This window comes from Verticillium nonalfalfae (genome assembly GCF_003724135.2).
Source record: "Verticillium nonalfalfae strain VnAa140/NRRL 66861 chromosome Unknown scaffold_11, whole genome shotgun sequence".
NCBI classification, from domain to species: Eukaryota; Fungi; Ascomycota; class Sordariomycetes; order Glomerellales; family Plectosphaerellaceae; genus Verticillium; species Verticillium nonalfalfae.
Genome location: NW_021167236.1, coordinates 114,978 through 131,752, shown reverse-complemented (window position 1 = coordinate 131,752; position 16,775 = coordinate 114,978). Strand labels below are relative to the sequence as shown.

General features: G+C 57.5%; 6 protein-coding genes across 6 annotated transcripts; 3 read left to right on the top strand and 3 right to left on the bottom strand.

The window, feature by feature from the left end:
- Positions 1 to 804: 804 nt before the first annotated feature.
- D7B24_000660 (uncharacterized protein) lies at positions 805 to 1,833 on the bottom strand (the record flags this gene model as incomplete). The annotated part of the gene is made up of 1 exon (XM_028634912.1): positions 805 to 1,833. The coding sequence occupies one exon, from the start codon at positions 1,831 to 1,833 to the stop codon at positions 805 to 807; it is 1,029 nt and encodes a 342-aa protein (XP_028498101.1).
- Positions 1,834 to 3,376: 1,543 nt separating this feature from the next.
- D7B24_000659 (uncharacterized protein) lies at positions 3,377 to 5,007 on the bottom strand (the record flags this gene model as incomplete). Its single annotated transcript, XM_028634911.1, has 3 exons — positions 3,377 to 3,407; positions 3,485 to 4,475; positions 4,578 to 5,007. The coding sequence occupies 3 exons, from the start codon at positions 5,005 to 5,007 to the stop codon at positions 3,377 to 3,379; spliced, it is 1,452 nt and encodes a 483-aa protein (XP_028498100.1).
- A 2,857-nt stretch (positions 5,008 to 7,864) lies between these two features.
- Positions 7,865 to 8,959, top strand: D7B24_000658 (uncharacterized protein; the record flags this gene model as incomplete). Its single annotated transcript, XM_028634910.1, has 3 exons — positions 7,865 to 7,947; positions 8,015 to 8,153; positions 8,306 to 8,959. 3 exons carry the CDS (start codon positions 7,865 to 7,867, stop codon positions 8,957 to 8,959), a joined length of 876 nt encoding a protein of 291 aa, XP_028498099.1.
- Positions 8,960 to 9,505: 546 nt separating this feature from the next.
- On the bottom strand, positions 9,506 to 11,308 carry D7B24_000657 (uncharacterized protein; the record flags this gene model as incomplete). The annotated part of the gene is made up of 1 exon (XM_028634909.1): positions 9,506 to 11,308. The coding sequence occupies one exon, from the start codon at positions 11,306 to 11,308 to the stop codon at positions 9,506 to 9,508; it is 1,803 nt and encodes a 600-aa protein (XP_028498098.1).
- Positions 11,309 to 12,244: 936 nt separating this feature from the next.
- Positions 12,245 to 13,769, top strand: D7B24_000656 (uncharacterized protein; the record flags this gene model as incomplete). Its single annotated transcript, XM_028634908.1, has 3 exons — positions 12,245 to 12,292; positions 12,346 to 13,220; positions 13,274 to 13,769. 3 exons carry the CDS (start codon positions 12,245 to 12,247, stop codon positions 13,767 to 13,769), a joined length of 1,419 nt encoding a protein of 472 aa, XP_028498097.1.
- A 1,258-nt stretch (positions 13,770 to 15,027) lies between these two features.
- Positions 15,028 to 15,672, top strand: D7B24_000655 (uncharacterized protein; the record flags this gene model as incomplete). Its single annotated transcript, XM_028634907.1, has 1 exon — positions 15,028 to 15,672. One exon carries the CDS (start codon positions 15,028 to 15,030, stop codon positions 15,670 to 15,672), a length of 645 nt encoding a protein of 214 aa, XP_028498096.1.
- Positions 15,673 to 16,775: the final 1,103 nt, after the last annotated feature.

The window sequence follows — 16,775 nt, the reverse complement described above, 5'->3', positions numbered from 1 at the left end:
TGGCTCCCAAGGTGGGAGATAAGGAGCTCGGACCCTGTGCTAGGAACATCTCCGTGGGGCAACAATGACCTCGCGCCTCTTCAGGAGGCGTTGAGCATCATTTCTCATGATACAGGTTGGTGGACGAATGTTGATGTGAGCAGGAGAATTGCGGCGAGAAAGCAGAAATATCAAAAGATATCGAGTTCTCCGACTTGACGGAAACAGCGACCCACAAAGACAGCATTGGCGTCTGGGCATCGAAGGCCAAGCTTTTTTTCAAGTGTCAAGTGCCACTGGGCACGCTTGGCGGGGTTAGGTCGCGATTGCCAAGTAAGAACTGGACACCGTGATATCCCAGGCTTGATTGCCCGATCCTAGTGCCTGAGCGGAACGAACGAGTGCGGTGCTGTCAAAGAACCGCTTGATGCCACCTGCAAGAGCCAGCAGCCGATCAATGTTCTTGCCAGATATCTAATGTATCTGCCAAGGTACTGGTAGGTAGGTAGGTACCTTACCTTCCTTAGTCATGTCGAGATGGGCGATGGGCTTTCAGTCATCCGTTGAATCCATTGCTCACATCCAAATGTCATCGATTTCAGCTTCAAATATGGTGGCTTGATGCCTCCGATCTTGGACGATCAACTCAAGGCAAGATCGCAAGTTGGCCGCCGGCCACCGTTCTTTAGCTGCTACCTTATCTTACTTGGATTATCGAGGCCATCCACCCTGGCCCTCTGTCCAACAATAGGTCAGAACCACCACTCTCTGAGCGTACTCGCAGCCATGTTTCAGCATGGCATCTCACCTCGCCGACAGTCGGCATCAATCCATCGGCTTGCGTGCCGTCACGAAGGTTACCTTTCCAAAACACCGAACGCCCAGACCAGCTTGCTCACGCCGGATTCTCTGCATCAAGTCCCGGGTATCGCTCTCCGACCGCCCACACCTCCCGAACAAGGCGAGTGCATAGCACTCGAGTCCATAGTCAATGAGCTGTGCCAGTTGTGCTCCTTTCCTTTTCATCCGCTCATCCACCCCAGACGCCCGAATCGGCACCAAGTCTGACTTCTCCATGACCTTCTCAAAACCCACATCTTCCAACCAACCACTGACTTTGGGAATCGGATCGAAATCGATGCCCAGCTGCTCCGAGTACTCCACTACGCCCATCTCGAACTCTCGCGACGCCGGCATGACCGCGCCCTCCATGGTCAGCTCACTTTCTGCCTCTTGAGACGCGCTTGGCCCGTCGTCCTCAAAGTCGAACCAGCGTGATCGCACTTCTGCCACCTCAATCTGGCCACCCGGCCGGAGGTGCTGGAAAGCCTGGGCGTAGAGAGCCTTGAAGTCGCGCACACCGCCGCCGACCAGATTACGCACGTGGACAAAGTCTAGATTCAGCGGCTGAGCGGCCCACGGCTCGTTGACGTCGCTCACTTCAAAGACCACATTCGATGGAACCGCGGTCGGCAGTAGTGCTGCTGAGACGTCAACTCCACGGATAGACGCCGTTGGGTGCTGCGCTGCCATGGCTATCGCCCAAGCCCCTGTGCCAGCACCAATGTCGAGGATGGACAGTGGGCGGCCTGTTGGCACCGGCAGGCGCGCAGAAGTGAGTGCGCCGTCGAGACAGAGCTGGAAGAGGCTGTGCTGGATCTCGAGGCGGGCACGCTCAGACTCATCGTTAGGCGTCAGGATGGTGCCGCTGCCGTGGTAGGTGTGTCCGTATGCTCGGATCGGGGGGAGGTCGTCGATGGTGGAGACAGAAGAGTAATCGCTCGCGTCTGAATCGTCGTCGGCCGTCCCCTGCCCCGAGGCGTCGGGGCACGCCGTGCGGGCATATGAGCCCATGGGGACGGCAGTGCGGGTGAGGAGTGTTTGTTTTGAAAATATCTCGCAGCCTGCCTGTGCTTCGCCTTACGGGGCAATGTAGTGTTTGCAAGACGACCGTTGGGAGGATCTGCACGTGGGGGACCCCAACATTTGATGGAGAGCTCCCTGGTTCTTGGGGATGATCGGCTGCAAGATAACCTTTTCTTCACAGATGCCGACACAACAGACCACTCACACAACATGGACGAACAGCGAACATGAAAGGGGGATGAGCACACATTGCCCTCGAAGGAGAGAGGCCAAGTAGGAAAAGCTCGTACTTTATGCCTGAGTCAAGCCCACCTTTTTCCCAGACACCATCACTCATCATCATCACCACTCGCTGGCTCCCTTGCTCTCCATCCGATCCTCCAGAAACACAATCACCCCCCAAAAAGCACACCCCCATCAAATTGTCTTCGAGCTATTGGGCTCGGCCATCGATAATTTTTCTCATTTCCCCATTGATTTACGCCGCGCTAGCCTTTTCCCCGAAGGTTACAAGGGGGGTCAGTGGACCAACGACAAGGCCTCCACGCAACGTGAGAGGGGAATGAAACGAAATAAAATGCATTTCGGTTTCTCTCGTGCGCGGATCGTCGTCATCTCAGCTGTAAAGGCCCTGTACGACCCCCCATTGACCCCCAGAGCCCTCGTGTGGCCTCCCTGCACAATGCCTGCTGGCGCCCGGCCCGAAGCGAAGGCACTGGCCATTTTAGGGTACTGGCCAGCGCGCTTGCAGGGGGCCTGCCACGCTGTCAGAGGGGCAGAGGCGTGGTCAACGTTTTTGGCCGCAGCAGCCGGTGGTCCCAAGGCGAATTGCCACGCCGACTGTGGCAGGATCATGGGAAAATGGCTCACGGGGATGAGGAACTCGGCGGAAAAGGTATCCTTTGGAGGCCATGCCTTGGACTTGACACGAGAAACTTTCGCACTGAGACCTGAAGTCCGTATTAATTCGGAATCTAGGAGAGCAGGATCCAGAGAGTGGCCTTATCCCCCCGGCGCGGGCTGCTCATCCAATTTTAAGACAGCCGGGAATTGGTCCGACCAAATCACATCGCCTTACGATGCCCAGATGCAGGACTCGTCACATCCTTGCCTGGCGTTTGGACTGGAGGACCAACGGGTCGTTCGAATTACCAGCCGAACGAGATGGTATCCAGCGCGGCTGGTCCAAACGGCTTCAGAAGCAGCGGCCCCCGAGCTTCGACTCCACGCAAGAATTTCTCAGAGCCCAATCAAAACCCGCCCATGGCCTTTTGCCTGATGCAAGGAGAACGCTCACATCCACCAGCACATGCAGACTCGGTCACCTGTCCGTCGCCGCCGTCCGGGCGAGATCGGACATATGAGGAAAGTGGAGCGTCATGTTTAGTGGAAGGGTATCTCTTGTCCATTGTACATCACTAGAGAGGCGCATCACATCAATTGCTGTTTGTGACACCAGCCCTGATAACCCGAACACGAAGCCCAGCAGAGAGAAAAAAACAAGCCCCGCCACGACGCCCGCAAAGCGATCTCAAACCGTCTCGATGTATCGCTTCATCTCCCTATGGCAAATTGTTAGCAATCTACGGGTGCCACAGCTTACAGTGCATGCCAAGCGCAGGCAGGACAGGATGCTCACCAGTCAGTCACGGCCTCTTCCCACAGCCTGATCTCGTGCTCGCGCGTGCCACCAAAGTGGTCAACAAAGTCGTCACCGAACACTTCGCGCGCGATGCTTTCCTTACATGTGAAGCGGTCATTGGCCTCCTTGAGGCTCTTGGCGAGGCGCACGCCCTGGTCAGAACCGGAACCAACCTCCTCGCCCTTCCCAAGGGGCGGAACAGAGATTTCCAGCTTCTTCTCGACACCGCGCCAGCCAAGGGCCAGGACGGCAGCAAGAACGAAGTGGGGATTTGTGTCGGCGCCGCTGACGCGGACCTCGAAGCGCGTGGCGCCAGGCTTGGCGGTGGGCGGCGCGATCAGGCGGATGGAGGCGGCGCGGTGCTCCAGACCCCAGGACACAGTGACGGGGGCCCAGAAGTTCTCGACGAGGCGCTTGTATGAGTTGATGGTCGGCGCGAGCAGGGGCATGACATCCGGCAAGCCCTCTAAAATACCGGCGAGGAAGTGTCGGCCCAGGTCAGAGAGGCCGGCAATATCGGCCCACTTTGGGTTCGGATCCGGGGTATCGCGGGCGAAGAGGTTCTTGCCCTGCTTGTCGACGATGGAGACGTGCATGTGACCGCTGTTTCCGGGGAGCCCCTGTTTGGGCTTGGCCATGAAGCAGGGTGTAATGCCGTATTTTGTGGCGACGGACTTGACGACGTACTTGAAGAGACTCGCGCGATCGGCCATCTGGCGGATCTCACCGAACTCGAGAGCGGCCTCAAAGACGCCCGGCCCGCTCTCAGTATGCCATCCCTCAATGTCGCAACGGAAAGCAGAGCACGTGTCGAAGATGTCGTAGAAGTAATCCTTGTTGTGCACGGGGCGCGTCAGACTGTAACCAAACATGCCCTCGGTCAGAGCGGGCAGTGATTGGGGCGCGTTTTCTTGCAGGTATCCGGCCGTGGTGCCCGAGGCTGCGTCGGATGGGGCGGGTGACTTGAACTGGTAGAACTCGTACTCAGCTGGAAGAAGCAAAGGGGTCAGCGAATACGGTTTCACGCAGGAGCAAGTGCTTCAGATGTCATGAGGCAGGCCAAAGAGACGACCAGGGCATGGGGACTCACCACCGGCCATGGCGCCCATATCCTTCGCCTCGAGCTTGTCCAGCGTCACCTTCAGCAGACCCCGCGGACAGGCGCAGACGGGTTCGTTGGTGTCGGGGTCGTAGAAGCTGACGAGGAAGAAGGGCACGTTATCCTCCCAGGGGATTCTCCGAAAGCTCTGCAGGTCGGGCACGGCTATGAGGTCGTGGTAGCCGTTCTCGGCATTGCTGACCTTGAGCTCGCGCACGTACGTCCTGTCGTGCATGTCCCAGCCAAAGATGACGGAGCAGAAGCCGAAACCCGACTCGGCGATGGACAGAAACTTGGACTTGGAGACGAGCTTGCCGCGCAACATGCCGTCAACGTCGATGCCGGCGAGCTTCACCTTGGTATCGTTCTTCAGCAGCTCAGGCAGGGCCTTGGCCGTGATGGGTTCTGGGTTCGGGGCCATGGTGGTGAGGGGTCCGGCAATCGGCGCGGGGCGAACGGATGAGCTTTGTGGACGAGCGATGCGATGAGGCGGAGGACTGTCAAGAGCACGAAAGTCTGGTTGAGCAGACGAGGAGGAGACGAAGAGGTGGAGAGTCTGGGTGGGCGTGGTGGTTGTTGCGGTGAGGAGGAGAGTCAGTGAGACAGAACCAAAACCAAGAATTGGAGAGAAGCCACACTTGGACTGCAGACGTCACCAGACCTTGGGAGCTTCCCTGGTCGTGCTTCAGGGCATGGACGACTTGAAGGAGGGGAAGGGGGGGTTGCAGCTGGCCTAGCCAGCCCCTGGGCCCGCCCCGGGGACAGCGCTGAGGACGCTGGATTGACAGGGGCTGGAGCGGGGGAGACTAGGGCGAAATCGCCTACGATAAGAGATACGCCGCCAAGAGCTACCCCAGATGGGGCGATCAAGCCGCGTCTCGGCCGTCGCCCCGTTATCGTGATGCACCTCGGGTCAGATGGCGAGAGGTTGTTCTGTCGGCAGGGTGTATAAGGGATTGACGAGGCGCATTGTATTGGGCCTTGACTCGTAAAGTGGCCTTGTTAGGCCGTTCGAGTCTATACAGGCTCAGCAGTCTCCGAGAGCATCGGATACTCTTCATTGACGAGACAGCGTTGCTCGACTGCAAGCCTGACCAGCGGATCTCGTTGAATCCGTCGCGTTCGTTCATGTGGTCGGAAACCTTTCAGGTGCTCACTGACAAGGATGTTTTATTGCGTTTGCCAGAAGGCGCGCAGAACTACACATTGCAGAAAGAAATAGACGCCAGGCTGAACGGGGGCTCTGCAGGTATGGATCTTTGTGCTCTGCAAGACCATTGGCCTGCCGTCACAGGATCATCAGTAATCACAAGTGATGCTGTCCTGAGATGCTCCGCTTGGCCTCTTGACAAAGCAGTGTTTGAACTGGCGTCAGGTTGCTGCTGCAGCTCATCAGGCTGCTCTGCGTGAATCCAACTATCTAGTGCCTGCTGATTGATACGGCCATACGACTCTTCCATCTCTCATCTGAAACCAAGAATGGATGGGGCCGTCACTGCCGGCGCTGAGCAATGTGCGTCTGTCGGAACAGAGTTACCTGAACGAAACCACCTGGAGCACAGCAGTATGAATGTTCTGGTTGCTTGGTCTCTCCGGAAGGTAACTGGTTGCTGCGAAGAACAATAGCCTCCGCCGGTGCCGTTGGCAAGATGAGCTGCGCATCCCAGTGCATTTCTATACGGTAATGACATGCTCAAATCCAACTTGCAACCGTCATCCCCCCCCCCTTCACGGATGCGGCCTCAGATTGATCGTTATCGATCATGGCATGGCAATCTTGCGGCGAGTGGGTGATGCAGTTTGTCCTCAGTGGTCCGAATCACTACGTGCCGACTGGTCGTACAGTCAGAAGACGCTGGCCTTATCCCTGGACCAAAATCGATGGGCTGAGTCAGCTGTGATAACAGACTGACCCCTCTGCCCCTCACCAGCGACAATTCACTTTGTCAAGCCTTGTCATTGCCGCCCCCCAACAGCCCCTCCCACCATGGCTTCAGCCATCACGAAACCCCGACAATCCGAACGTCCGCTCGACGAGTCGTGTAGACCCACGAATCGTGGATTTACAAGAGGTAATGGAAATCACGAAGGCCCTTTGCTGGCGCACGCGTGGCCCGAACGACTCCACCTAACGCCGACCGTGTACATTGTCAATCTTTGACTTCGGGGCGGGGGCGTGCATCGCTCTCCCCGGCGACGTCGTGAAGGAAGAAAACTATCGTGATAGGACCAGGAATTTCTCTGAGGATGGACGCAGTCAAGACCATCCCCAGATGGCGTCACGGTGTACTAACTCGGGATGATCGATCAGTGGTCACCGCAGAAGCGCGCTACCCATCCTTTGGGCGACCTGACAGCACCGCATTGGGCCGACGCGCATATTCTTCGTGCCGAGAATGGTCAACGGCGACTGGACGATAAGATAGGACGCCTACTATATGCCGAGCTTAAGTAGGTACCAAGGTAAGGTAGCTCAAGGTAAGATGGGTAGGTACCGATATCGCCGCATGGGTGCTCCGTGATGCATCTGTCACGTCTCACGTCCCACGGTCCACACATCCAACCAAACATCACGATGGTCAGCTGATAAGCCGTGCCCGCACTGATGGAGCCCCCTCCCCTCCTCCTCTCCTTCCTAGATGGATGCGTGACGCCGCGGGCGGTGAGATGGCCGGGTCTGACACTCGGGCGCATCCGTACCTGGCGCTGTACCAGCTGATGCGCCAGCGCCCCAGATCCCTGGAAAGTTCCAGTGCATCTACTACGTCTCCATCATCTAGGCGTGGCGTGCCATAGCGCCGTTGTCGGATCTTGGTCCGTGGTCCACGCTCTTGCGCTCGTCGGTTCGTGGCACCTCTGGCGCGCCTTCACGCCATTCGAGCTCGAGGACTGTGACAGAGGAAGAGAGGGCGAGGAAGGACCTAGAGCCCCCCTCCCCTCCCCCCGGATTTCCTTGACTCATCTGGTACCAGAGCTGTGATTCAGGTCCCTCAGGGTCGGCCCTACTCCATCGGTTATCCTTCTCTTCTTCTTTCATCGTGTCCTCTTCTTTTGCTCCTCTTGTTCTCTTCATCTCCTCCCACCCAAAGTTGCCAACGTTGAAGTAGGACCCTTGGTGCAGCGCAAACATTCCCCAAGACCCCTCCACGAAATCCTTATCAGTAAACCCCTGCCACGACGACAACCACCCACCGACACGACCACACCTCGAGCCACCCCTCTACTCAACGAACCCAGTTTCAACAACATCACCAACCAACCCAACCGCAATCGAAACCATGGGTTCTGTTCCCGCCGAGATTTCTCTGACCGGCAGCGGTCGCCTCCAGGGCAAGAATGCCGTCATCACCGGTGCTGCTGGGTGAGTGATGCACCTCTTTCTCGCCTTATCGCTGCCTTCAAATTGCGCCCGCTGACACCATTTCCAGTGGCATCGGTCTTGAGACCAGCATTCTCTTTGCTCGCGAGGGCGCCAATGTTCTCATGGCCGATATTTCTGCGCCTGCCCTCGACAAGGCTAAGGCCAAGGTTCTCGCCCTGATTCCTTCGGCCAAGGTCGACACAAAGGTCTGTTGGGTCTCCTCGAACCCCTCCTCCGCTGCTCCTTCCTCTCAGATCTTTTGCCCCCTCTCTTCCCCTCCCCCTCCCCACTGCCCCACCACGCGATGTGTACATGCGCCCAGTACCGTCTCGAACTCCTCTGACTGACGCCTTGCTAGCTGTGCGATGTATCCAAGGAGGACCAGGTTCAGGCCCTCGTGGAGGCCCTCGACCCTGCCGGCGGTCTCGACGTCATCTTCAACAATGCCGGTATCATGCACGCCCGCGACGACGATGCCATCTCGACGCCCGAGGAGATCTGGGACCTCACTCACAACATCAACGTCAAGGGCGTCTGGTACGGCTCCAAGCACGCCGTCCTCGCCCTGCGCCGCCACAAGAAGACCAAGGGCTCCATCATCAACACGGCCTCGGTCGTCGCTCTCGTCGGCGCCGCAACACCGCAGCTGGCCTACACAGCCTCCAAGGGCGCCGTCCTCGCCCTGACGCGCGAGCTCGCCATCGTCCACGCCCGCGAGGGCTTCCGCTTCAACTCGCTCTGCCCCGCCCCCCTCAACACGCCCCTGCTTCAGGACTGGCTCGGCGACGACCAGGCCAAGCGCCAGCGTCGCGAGATTCACTTCCCCACCGGCCGCTTCGGCGAGGCCGTCGAGCAGGCCCAGGCCGTTCTCTTCCTCGCCAGCGACGAGGCCAGCTTTGTCAACGGCCACGACATGGTCGTCGACGGCGGCATGACCAAGGCCTACGTCACCCCCGAGGGCCCCGCCTCGGCGGCACCCGCCAACTACGCAAGCCTCGCCTCGGGTCAGTAGAGCATGCCCCTTGTCGGGCGGTCTGCTACTAAATCTCGCTGATGGATGAATTGGATGGTTGCATGGCAATGGAATCAAATTGTAACGCAAGTTTGCAAATCAGAACGAAGGGAAGCACACAATGATTGTTTTGAAAATGAGCGTGCTTCGGCGTTGGGAATCAGGGTTGGCTGGCGTTGGCAAAGAGACGACGCGTGCGCGATACAGGATAGAGTCTCCGTCGTTCAGAGGGTATACCTTGTCGGCTCTTTTCTGGTATTATTTTGATTATTTACTACAGCATAACTAACAGACAAGGCAGACTGAACAGTCGCTTTCGCATCCACTCCGCACACTGCTCGTTTTTTTACTAACGTGACAACCCCTTTGGGATTTTCATTTGGTGCACATGACGTACACAATGGGATTTGACATGCTAAACAGATTGGAACTTCTAAATGGCCAAACGCCGCCCAATGCCCCGACGACTTGTAGTCCTCCCCCCCCCCCCCCCCCTCCCTCCTCCTCGCGTCCTAAACTCCGGAAGGATCTCGCACCTGCTACTCCTCAGTTGAACTGACCCTCCGTGTTGCCCTCGCCCATGCTCTTGCTGCTCGAGCTGCCGCTCTGGATGGCGCCGAGAATGCCGTCAATGTAGCTGGCGCCGCTCCACTTCTGGTGCGTCAGGACGTCGCAGCCGCCCTCCTTCTCGCGCCTCTGGACGAGGTTGACGTAGGCGAGCATGCCGTCCGACTTGAAGTCGCGCGCGAGCTCGTTGGTGATGGTGGCGTTGGAGTGCAGGCCCGCCAGGGAGATGAGCTGCAGGACGAAGCCCTCGCGCGCAATGTCCCAGATGAAACTCTTGAGCGTCGCGTCGGTGAAGCCGTGCGCCATCCAATTGAACGAGGGCGACAGGTTGTAGACGAGGCCCTTGCCGGGCATCTGGGCGCGGACAGCGCGCGCGAGCGTCGTCGCGACCTCGACGTTGGGGTCGCCCGTCTCGACCCAGAGGAGGTCGGCGTAGGGGCCAAAGGCAAGGGCGCGCTTCGTCGCGGCATCCATGCCGGCGCGGTAGTGGTAGTAGCCCTCGCGCGTGCGGGGCACGTCCCAGGAGAAGTAGACTGGGCTGGACGTGTGCTGCGACGCCAGCTTGCGGCGGTGCGCGATGCCGAGGTCGCGGTTGGCGCGGACCGTCTCGAGGTACGAGTCAATGTGCTCCTGGGCGACGCCCTCGGACTTCATGTGGGCGACGGCGGCCTCGTCAAAGCTGACGAGCTTGGTGGACTTGACCCAGTTGGCCTCGAACGCGTCAATCTCGCTGCCAACGGCGCCGCGGGCCTCCATGGCCTGGAGCGTCTCCGCGAGGGGCTCGATCGAAGGGTCGGCCACGCCGAGGATGAACTCGTGGTCGCGCACGTCAATGGCGCTGCTGATGAGCTTGCCGCTCTCCGAGTCTGTGCGAGCAATGACGAGGTTTTCGGTGCCCATGACATCCCACTGGAACCGCGCTGCATTGAGGCGGTTGATGTGCTCGCCCACCGGCACGAGAACCTTGCCTGCGAGGTGGCCACACTTCTTGCCGCCGTGGAGCTGATCCTCAAAGTGCACAGCCGCCGCGCCGTTCTCGGCGAACAGCTTGGCCAGCTTGAGGACGGCCGACAGACCGCCGTGGCCTGTGTCACCGTCGGCGATGATGGGTCGGAGGTAGTCGGTGTAGGGCGCCTTGGCACGCTGCTCAGGCGTCAGCTTGCGACGGGCGTCCCACTGCTTGCGGTCGTGCATCGACTGGGCTTTGGCCAGGCGCTGGACCTGGTTCGGCACCGTGTTGTAGGGGTAATCGCCAAAGTCGGGCGACACCTCGTTGGTCGACGTCAAGAGGGAGGAGCAAGCCCAGCCTGAGATGTAGAGGACCTCCTGGTGAGGAGCCTGCTGGGTCATCTGGACGGGGTCGATGGCGCCCATGGTATGCAGGGGCTTGCCCTCCGCTCCGCGCTCCTTGATGAGGTTGAAGAGTTTACGGGCCATCAGAGAGCTGGTGTAGGTCTGCTGCTGGGTCCCGCGCTTGGAGACAACATCAGCTGCGCTGTAAGGGCGCTTGATGCCCTCGTAGCGAGGAGATCGCCACCATGCCTCGACCTCCTTGATTTGGGATTCGTACAAAGCATCCTCGGCTTCGCCAGCCTTGTTGGCCTCAGACAGGAGCTGGAAGGCATCTGCCGGAACATCGGAGAAAGGGTTGGCCGGCGTCTTGGCCATCTTGGGGGTTGTCGATAGACAGCGCGCGGCAAGCGAGGGAGCAGAAATCGGCGTCGTCCTAGGCTTGAGAAGAGGGACCCGGCGGGGGGCTTTTGTTGCGATGCGGCGCATCATGGTGTGATTGTGTTTCGTTTGACTGACAAGCTGCTGTGTCTTGTCAATAACTACCTATGTTAAAACTGGCAGTCAATCGACGATGAGATTGGTGGCATACCGAGGGTAGTGGTGGGTTGAAGTGTGCCTGGGGTGGAGTGAAGATATGGCCGGCGATATCTTCGGAGACCGAGGAAAGAAGATGAGGCGTAAGGGCACGTCCGACAGCAGTTGGTTTCACTCGATGCAGGAACCAAAGATGAGAAATCGAGGTATGACATGCAAACAGGCAATAGCACGGCCAGAAGCTGACAGGCACCTGCTCAGCTGCAACTTCTAACCCATGGCGCCTGCTCTGGCGAAATGCCTTGGTTAAGCGGTACTCTTTTGCCGCAGGAACGACCAACGCGGGGGTGTCTCCATATCAGCATGCCGTCATTGGCCAATCGATCTGGCCGCTGGGCCGTTGCCGGTGGGCGAGTGGAGGTACCAAGTGACGTCCCGGCTTGCCTCGGTATTCCAGGGCGGTGAGCCTCGTTCTGCCCCAACCCCCCCATGAGCCCCGCCTTCCAGCGCTCTTTCAGTGAGGCCCGTCGCTGCAGACGGGGGGGGCTTTTGGGCCGGAGGAGGAGGTAATGCCCCACCATCCCCAGACTCCCAGTGGTTCTTGCTGTTTCGGTCTGTTCGCTGCCTCCCCTCACATGCTCGGCTTAACTTCTGGACATTCTTAAGCCTCCCGACTTTTTCTCCTCCTTCACATCTTACCTCTTTGCCTCTGATCATCTGCTTCACATAATCTGAAGTTACTTGACCCTGGATTGAGTCGACCGTGTCAATCAAAGTCTTTTGTGCCAATCATTGCTCCGGGTGCTTCTGATCATCAGTCCCTGGCAGTGCCCCTCCATCCGCCATACTCAATTCAGTCCGTACAAAGTTGACCTACAACAAACATCCACAATGGCTATGAACATCCGCCGAACGACGAGAGCGCTGGGCGCCCTTCGCGTGGGTCCCTCACCGATTGTTGCAAACTGATTTCGTCTTGCTGACTTTCACAGCCCATGGCTGCCCGGTCCGCCGTCAATGCCCGCCAGTACTCCACCTCCGAGCCCGACCTGAAGACCACCCTGAAAGAAGCTATCCCCGCCAAGCGCGAGCTTCTTAAGAAGGTCAAGGCTCACTCCAACAAGGTCATCGGTGAGGTCAAGGTCGAGAACACCCTCGGTGGCATGCGTGGCCTCAAGGCCATGGTCTGGGAGGGCTCCGTCCTAGACGCCAACGAGGGCATCCGCTTCCACGGCCGCACCATCAAGGACTGTCAGAAGGAGTTGCCCAAGGGCAAGACGGGCACTGAAATGCTTCCCGAGGCCATGTTCTGGCTTCTCCTGACCGGCCAGGTCCCCTCCACCAACCAAGTTCGCCAGTTTTCTCGCGAGCTTGCTGAGCAGGCTCAGCTGCCCGCCTTCGTCAACAAGATGCTTGATGATTTCCCCACCGATCTTCACCCCATGACCCAGTTCGCCATGGCCGTCTCCGCCCTCAACTACACCTCCAAGTTCGCCAAGGCCTACGAGAACGGTCTCAACAAGGCCGACTACTGGGAGCCCACCTTCGACGACAGCATCTCGCTGCTCGCCAAGTTGCCCACCATCGCCGCCAAGATCTACCAGAACTCCTACCGCGGCGGTGGTGCCCTTCCTGCCGAGGTCGATCTCGGCCAGGATTGGTCGTACAACTTTGCCGCCATGCTCGGCAAGGGCGGCAAGGAGAACGAGAACTTCCAGGACCTCCTACGGCTTTATCTCGCCCTTCACGGCGACCACGAGGGTGGCAACGTCTCTGCTCACGCCACGCACCTTGTCGGCAGCGCCTTGAGCGACCCCTTCCTCAGCTACAGTGCCGGTCTGCAGGGCCTTGCTGGTCCTCTTCACGGGTAAAGTTGATCAAGTCAAACAGTGCTACAATCAAAAGCTAATAATGCTGCAGTCTCGCCGCCCAAGAGGTCCTCCGCTGGATCCTTCAGATGAAGGAGAACATCCCTTCGTCCTACACCGGCAAGGACGTTACCGAATACCTGTGGTCGACCCTCAACTCGGGTCGTGTCGTTCCAGGCTATGGCCACGCCGTCCTCCGCAAGCCCGATCCTCGCTTCGAGGCCCTGATGGACTACGCGTCTGCCCGTCCTGAGATTGCCGAGGACCCTGTGTTCCAGCTCGTCAAGCTGAACAGCGAGCTCGCCCCTGAGGTCCTGAAGAAGCACGGAAAGACCAAGAACCCTTACCCCAATGTCGACTCGAGCTCTGGCGTCCTCTTCCACCACTACGGCTTCCACGAGACCCTCTACTACACTGCCACCTTCGGTGTCTCCCGAGGCCTTGGCCCTCTGGCTCAGCTCATCTGGGACCGCGCCCTGGGTCTTCCCATTGAGCGCCCCAAGAGCATCAACCTCGAGGGTCTTCTTAAGCAGGCCGAGAGTGCGTAAATATCTTTTGCGGTGTGAGAAAAAGTCTTTTGTAGCCCTTTTTGCATTTCGTGTTCCGAGACAGTAGATCTGGGCGGTGTTCAGTCACGGAGGATCTTAAGCCATCCATAGTTTGAATATTTACTTAAGCTACCCAAGTTCACAATACTTTGCCTTGAGAACGGTATCACACTGTGCCCACACTGAGTGAGTCGGGGTGCTAATTGCAAAGCCCTCAATTACATGGCTCTTGGCACTTTAGCCAGCAGCTATGGTCATGTGCGTGAAGGTCCCAAGCAGTCCGACACTTCAAGTGCCACCGACCCAAACATTCGATACACCGTGAGTCTTACACCCGTAGCGTAGTACTTTAACATAGCGTCGTGCACGTTAGTGTACCAAATCAGCCTTGCCAGCGGTCGACCCCCTGAGCTGAAAATGCGAATCACTTGGGAGCGCACATAGCGCGAATGCAATGGCTGTCGAATCACTGCTACATCATCGACGTATTTGCCCAGTGCAATTCTTCGCGAGACTCATCAATCTCCGGCGATTGCATTGCTACTCAGTATCGCTCTACAGATAAACTCCCGCTTGGACTGGAACTTCAAGTCCAAATGACCCAACCGCTAGCTTCCGGATCGACGCCCAGGCGGCGATTAGCTCAGATCCGGGTCTATTTGTGAGGAGGGTATGGTAGCATCGGAACTACCCTGCATTGCACATCCAGGGTCACGTCACCTTCATCCAGGCGAAAGCTCTATAAAATATCATTGTCCCGCCCCAATATGCGCTCATTTATCCTGCTCTTCATCCGCAAATAGGCGCCGCACCAAGGCGACATCGGCAAGACCACGATGCCTTCGAAAGAGAGGCTGAGAGCCACCGTTGCAGCAGGCATGGCTCTATCCATCCAGTGATGGCTCCCTTTGTGACGCTGTGCTGATTGCACTTTATTGCCACTATGGGCCATGCCTGCCAGTGGTTGGGGAGCAGCTCGGTTGCGGAGGCGTCACGTCGCTGCCACCATCGTGAGTCTGGCCAAGTCTTGTGCCCAACATCCATCGCAAAAGAACGAATGGCCTGATTCGACCGTCACGCGATGTGTAGATTGTAGAGGCGCCCAAGATAAATCTGTGACTATAAAAGCAATGCTGATCAAGGCTTGGAAAATGTGCCTCTCCTTGTCAGTCATCCTCAAGGATCTTGGCATCATTTCCTCATACTCACCCACTCTATAGCAGAATTGGATTCGTTATTGACCCCTTTGCCTCTCATTATGAAGATCCAACTAGTCGCCCTCTTGGCTCCAGTTCTGACCCTAGCCAGGCCCAGGTTTCCCACGGTCGTCGCCCCAAGCACGCCCAACCCTAATGAGATTCACATCGTCTCGGCCCAGTTCTCCGGCAGTGGTTGTCCCCAGGGCAGCGTCTCGACCACCATCTCCCCCGACCGCACCGTCATCACGTTTGGCTTCGACCGCTTCCAGACGTACATCGGCCCAGGTATCCCCTTTGCCGAGCGCACTAAGAACTGCAACCTGCATCTAAACCTGCGTTACCCGAGCGGCTTCCAGTTTGCCGTCGTCGAGTCGACATACCACGGCTTCGCGCAGCTCGACCAGGGCGTCAGTGGCACCTTCTTCTCGACTTACTTCTTCTCGCAGGACGCCGGTGCCACGACGACGACGTCGACCTCGATCGACGGCGGCGGCATCTGGAAGGACGGCCAGGTCTACACGAAGCAGGACGTCATCCCCACGGCTGCGCTCATCTGGGCCCAGTGCGGCGCCAGTGGCATCTTGAACGTCAACAACAGAATCAACCTCGTCAGCAAGGTCCCGTCTGCTTACGGCTCCATCACCGATGATGATGCTACCGTCGCCTTTACGCAGCAGGTCAACGTCAAGTGGCAGAAGTGCTGAGAGGGACATACTGCTCCGCGCCCGAAGTTATGGGGAAGTCCGGGGTCGTTGTGACAGGGCCGGGATAAATTCTTCACAGCGAGAGATCATGGACGACGGACAAGTATTTTGCAGGCCTTGCTGATGTCTTTTTCTTGTGGAGGATAAGCCCTCTTTCTTGGTTTCCTTCCTTTTCAGATCTGTCACGCTTTTTCGCTATCAGAAGTCACAGCATAAGTCAATCAAGCCTTTTCCAAGTCCCTCTCAATGAAAAAAGGTCTAAAACATCGCTCAGCAACCTGCACATACATCTTCGGGAATGCTGTGCAGTCAATGAGTGCACAATGCACGATTTTGGAGGCTCAATGGGAGACGTCAAGATACCTACCTTACATTGAGTGAGGCGCTTCCATAACAGTCAAGCCGATCCATCTTGGCTATAGACTCTACGACTTCAAGCTTACGCACATCAATTTGGATTCGCGTCTCGCTCTTCGGTTCTGGCCTTTGAGGTTCAATTTCTTGTCGGTATGCTATGTTTCACTTTCCAGATCTTGGCCATTCACATGACCGCACACTTCTTCGACTTCAACGCTTCCCCGTCATCAAGAGCCGCAGCCACTCGCTCTTCTTGAGCCGTTCGATGCGCCCGCACTGCTTCGTTCCGCTTCTGCCGTCTCTCTTGCCTGGCTAACTTGCTTGCTGCTTTCGCGAGGCTCTCTTCTTCCTGGCGGATGGCACAAGTGGGACAATTCTGCTCCTGCAGTGCAGCCACTGTAGGAAGCGGGATGATTGTCGAGCATCTTGTAAAGTTGCCCTCCTTCTTGTCGCTGACTTTCTGCTGTGCCAAGCACCGGACAATGTGTGTTTTCGAGGTATCGCACTGAGCACAATGAACGGTCCGTGAGTAACACATTGCAAGTTGACTTCTGGATGTTGAGGCTGTCTACTTATAATGGATAAAGTTTTCAGTAGTACAAGATATCGACACATTTCAAGGTTATATGTGTCCACAACTTCTGTCAGCTGCTTCTTGTCGCTTCGAAGTTCAACTAGATGAATTGGAAGTGTCAGTGTTAATGTGGAAAAGTTCGTATTCGTGGATACAAGTGACTCGCTACTCA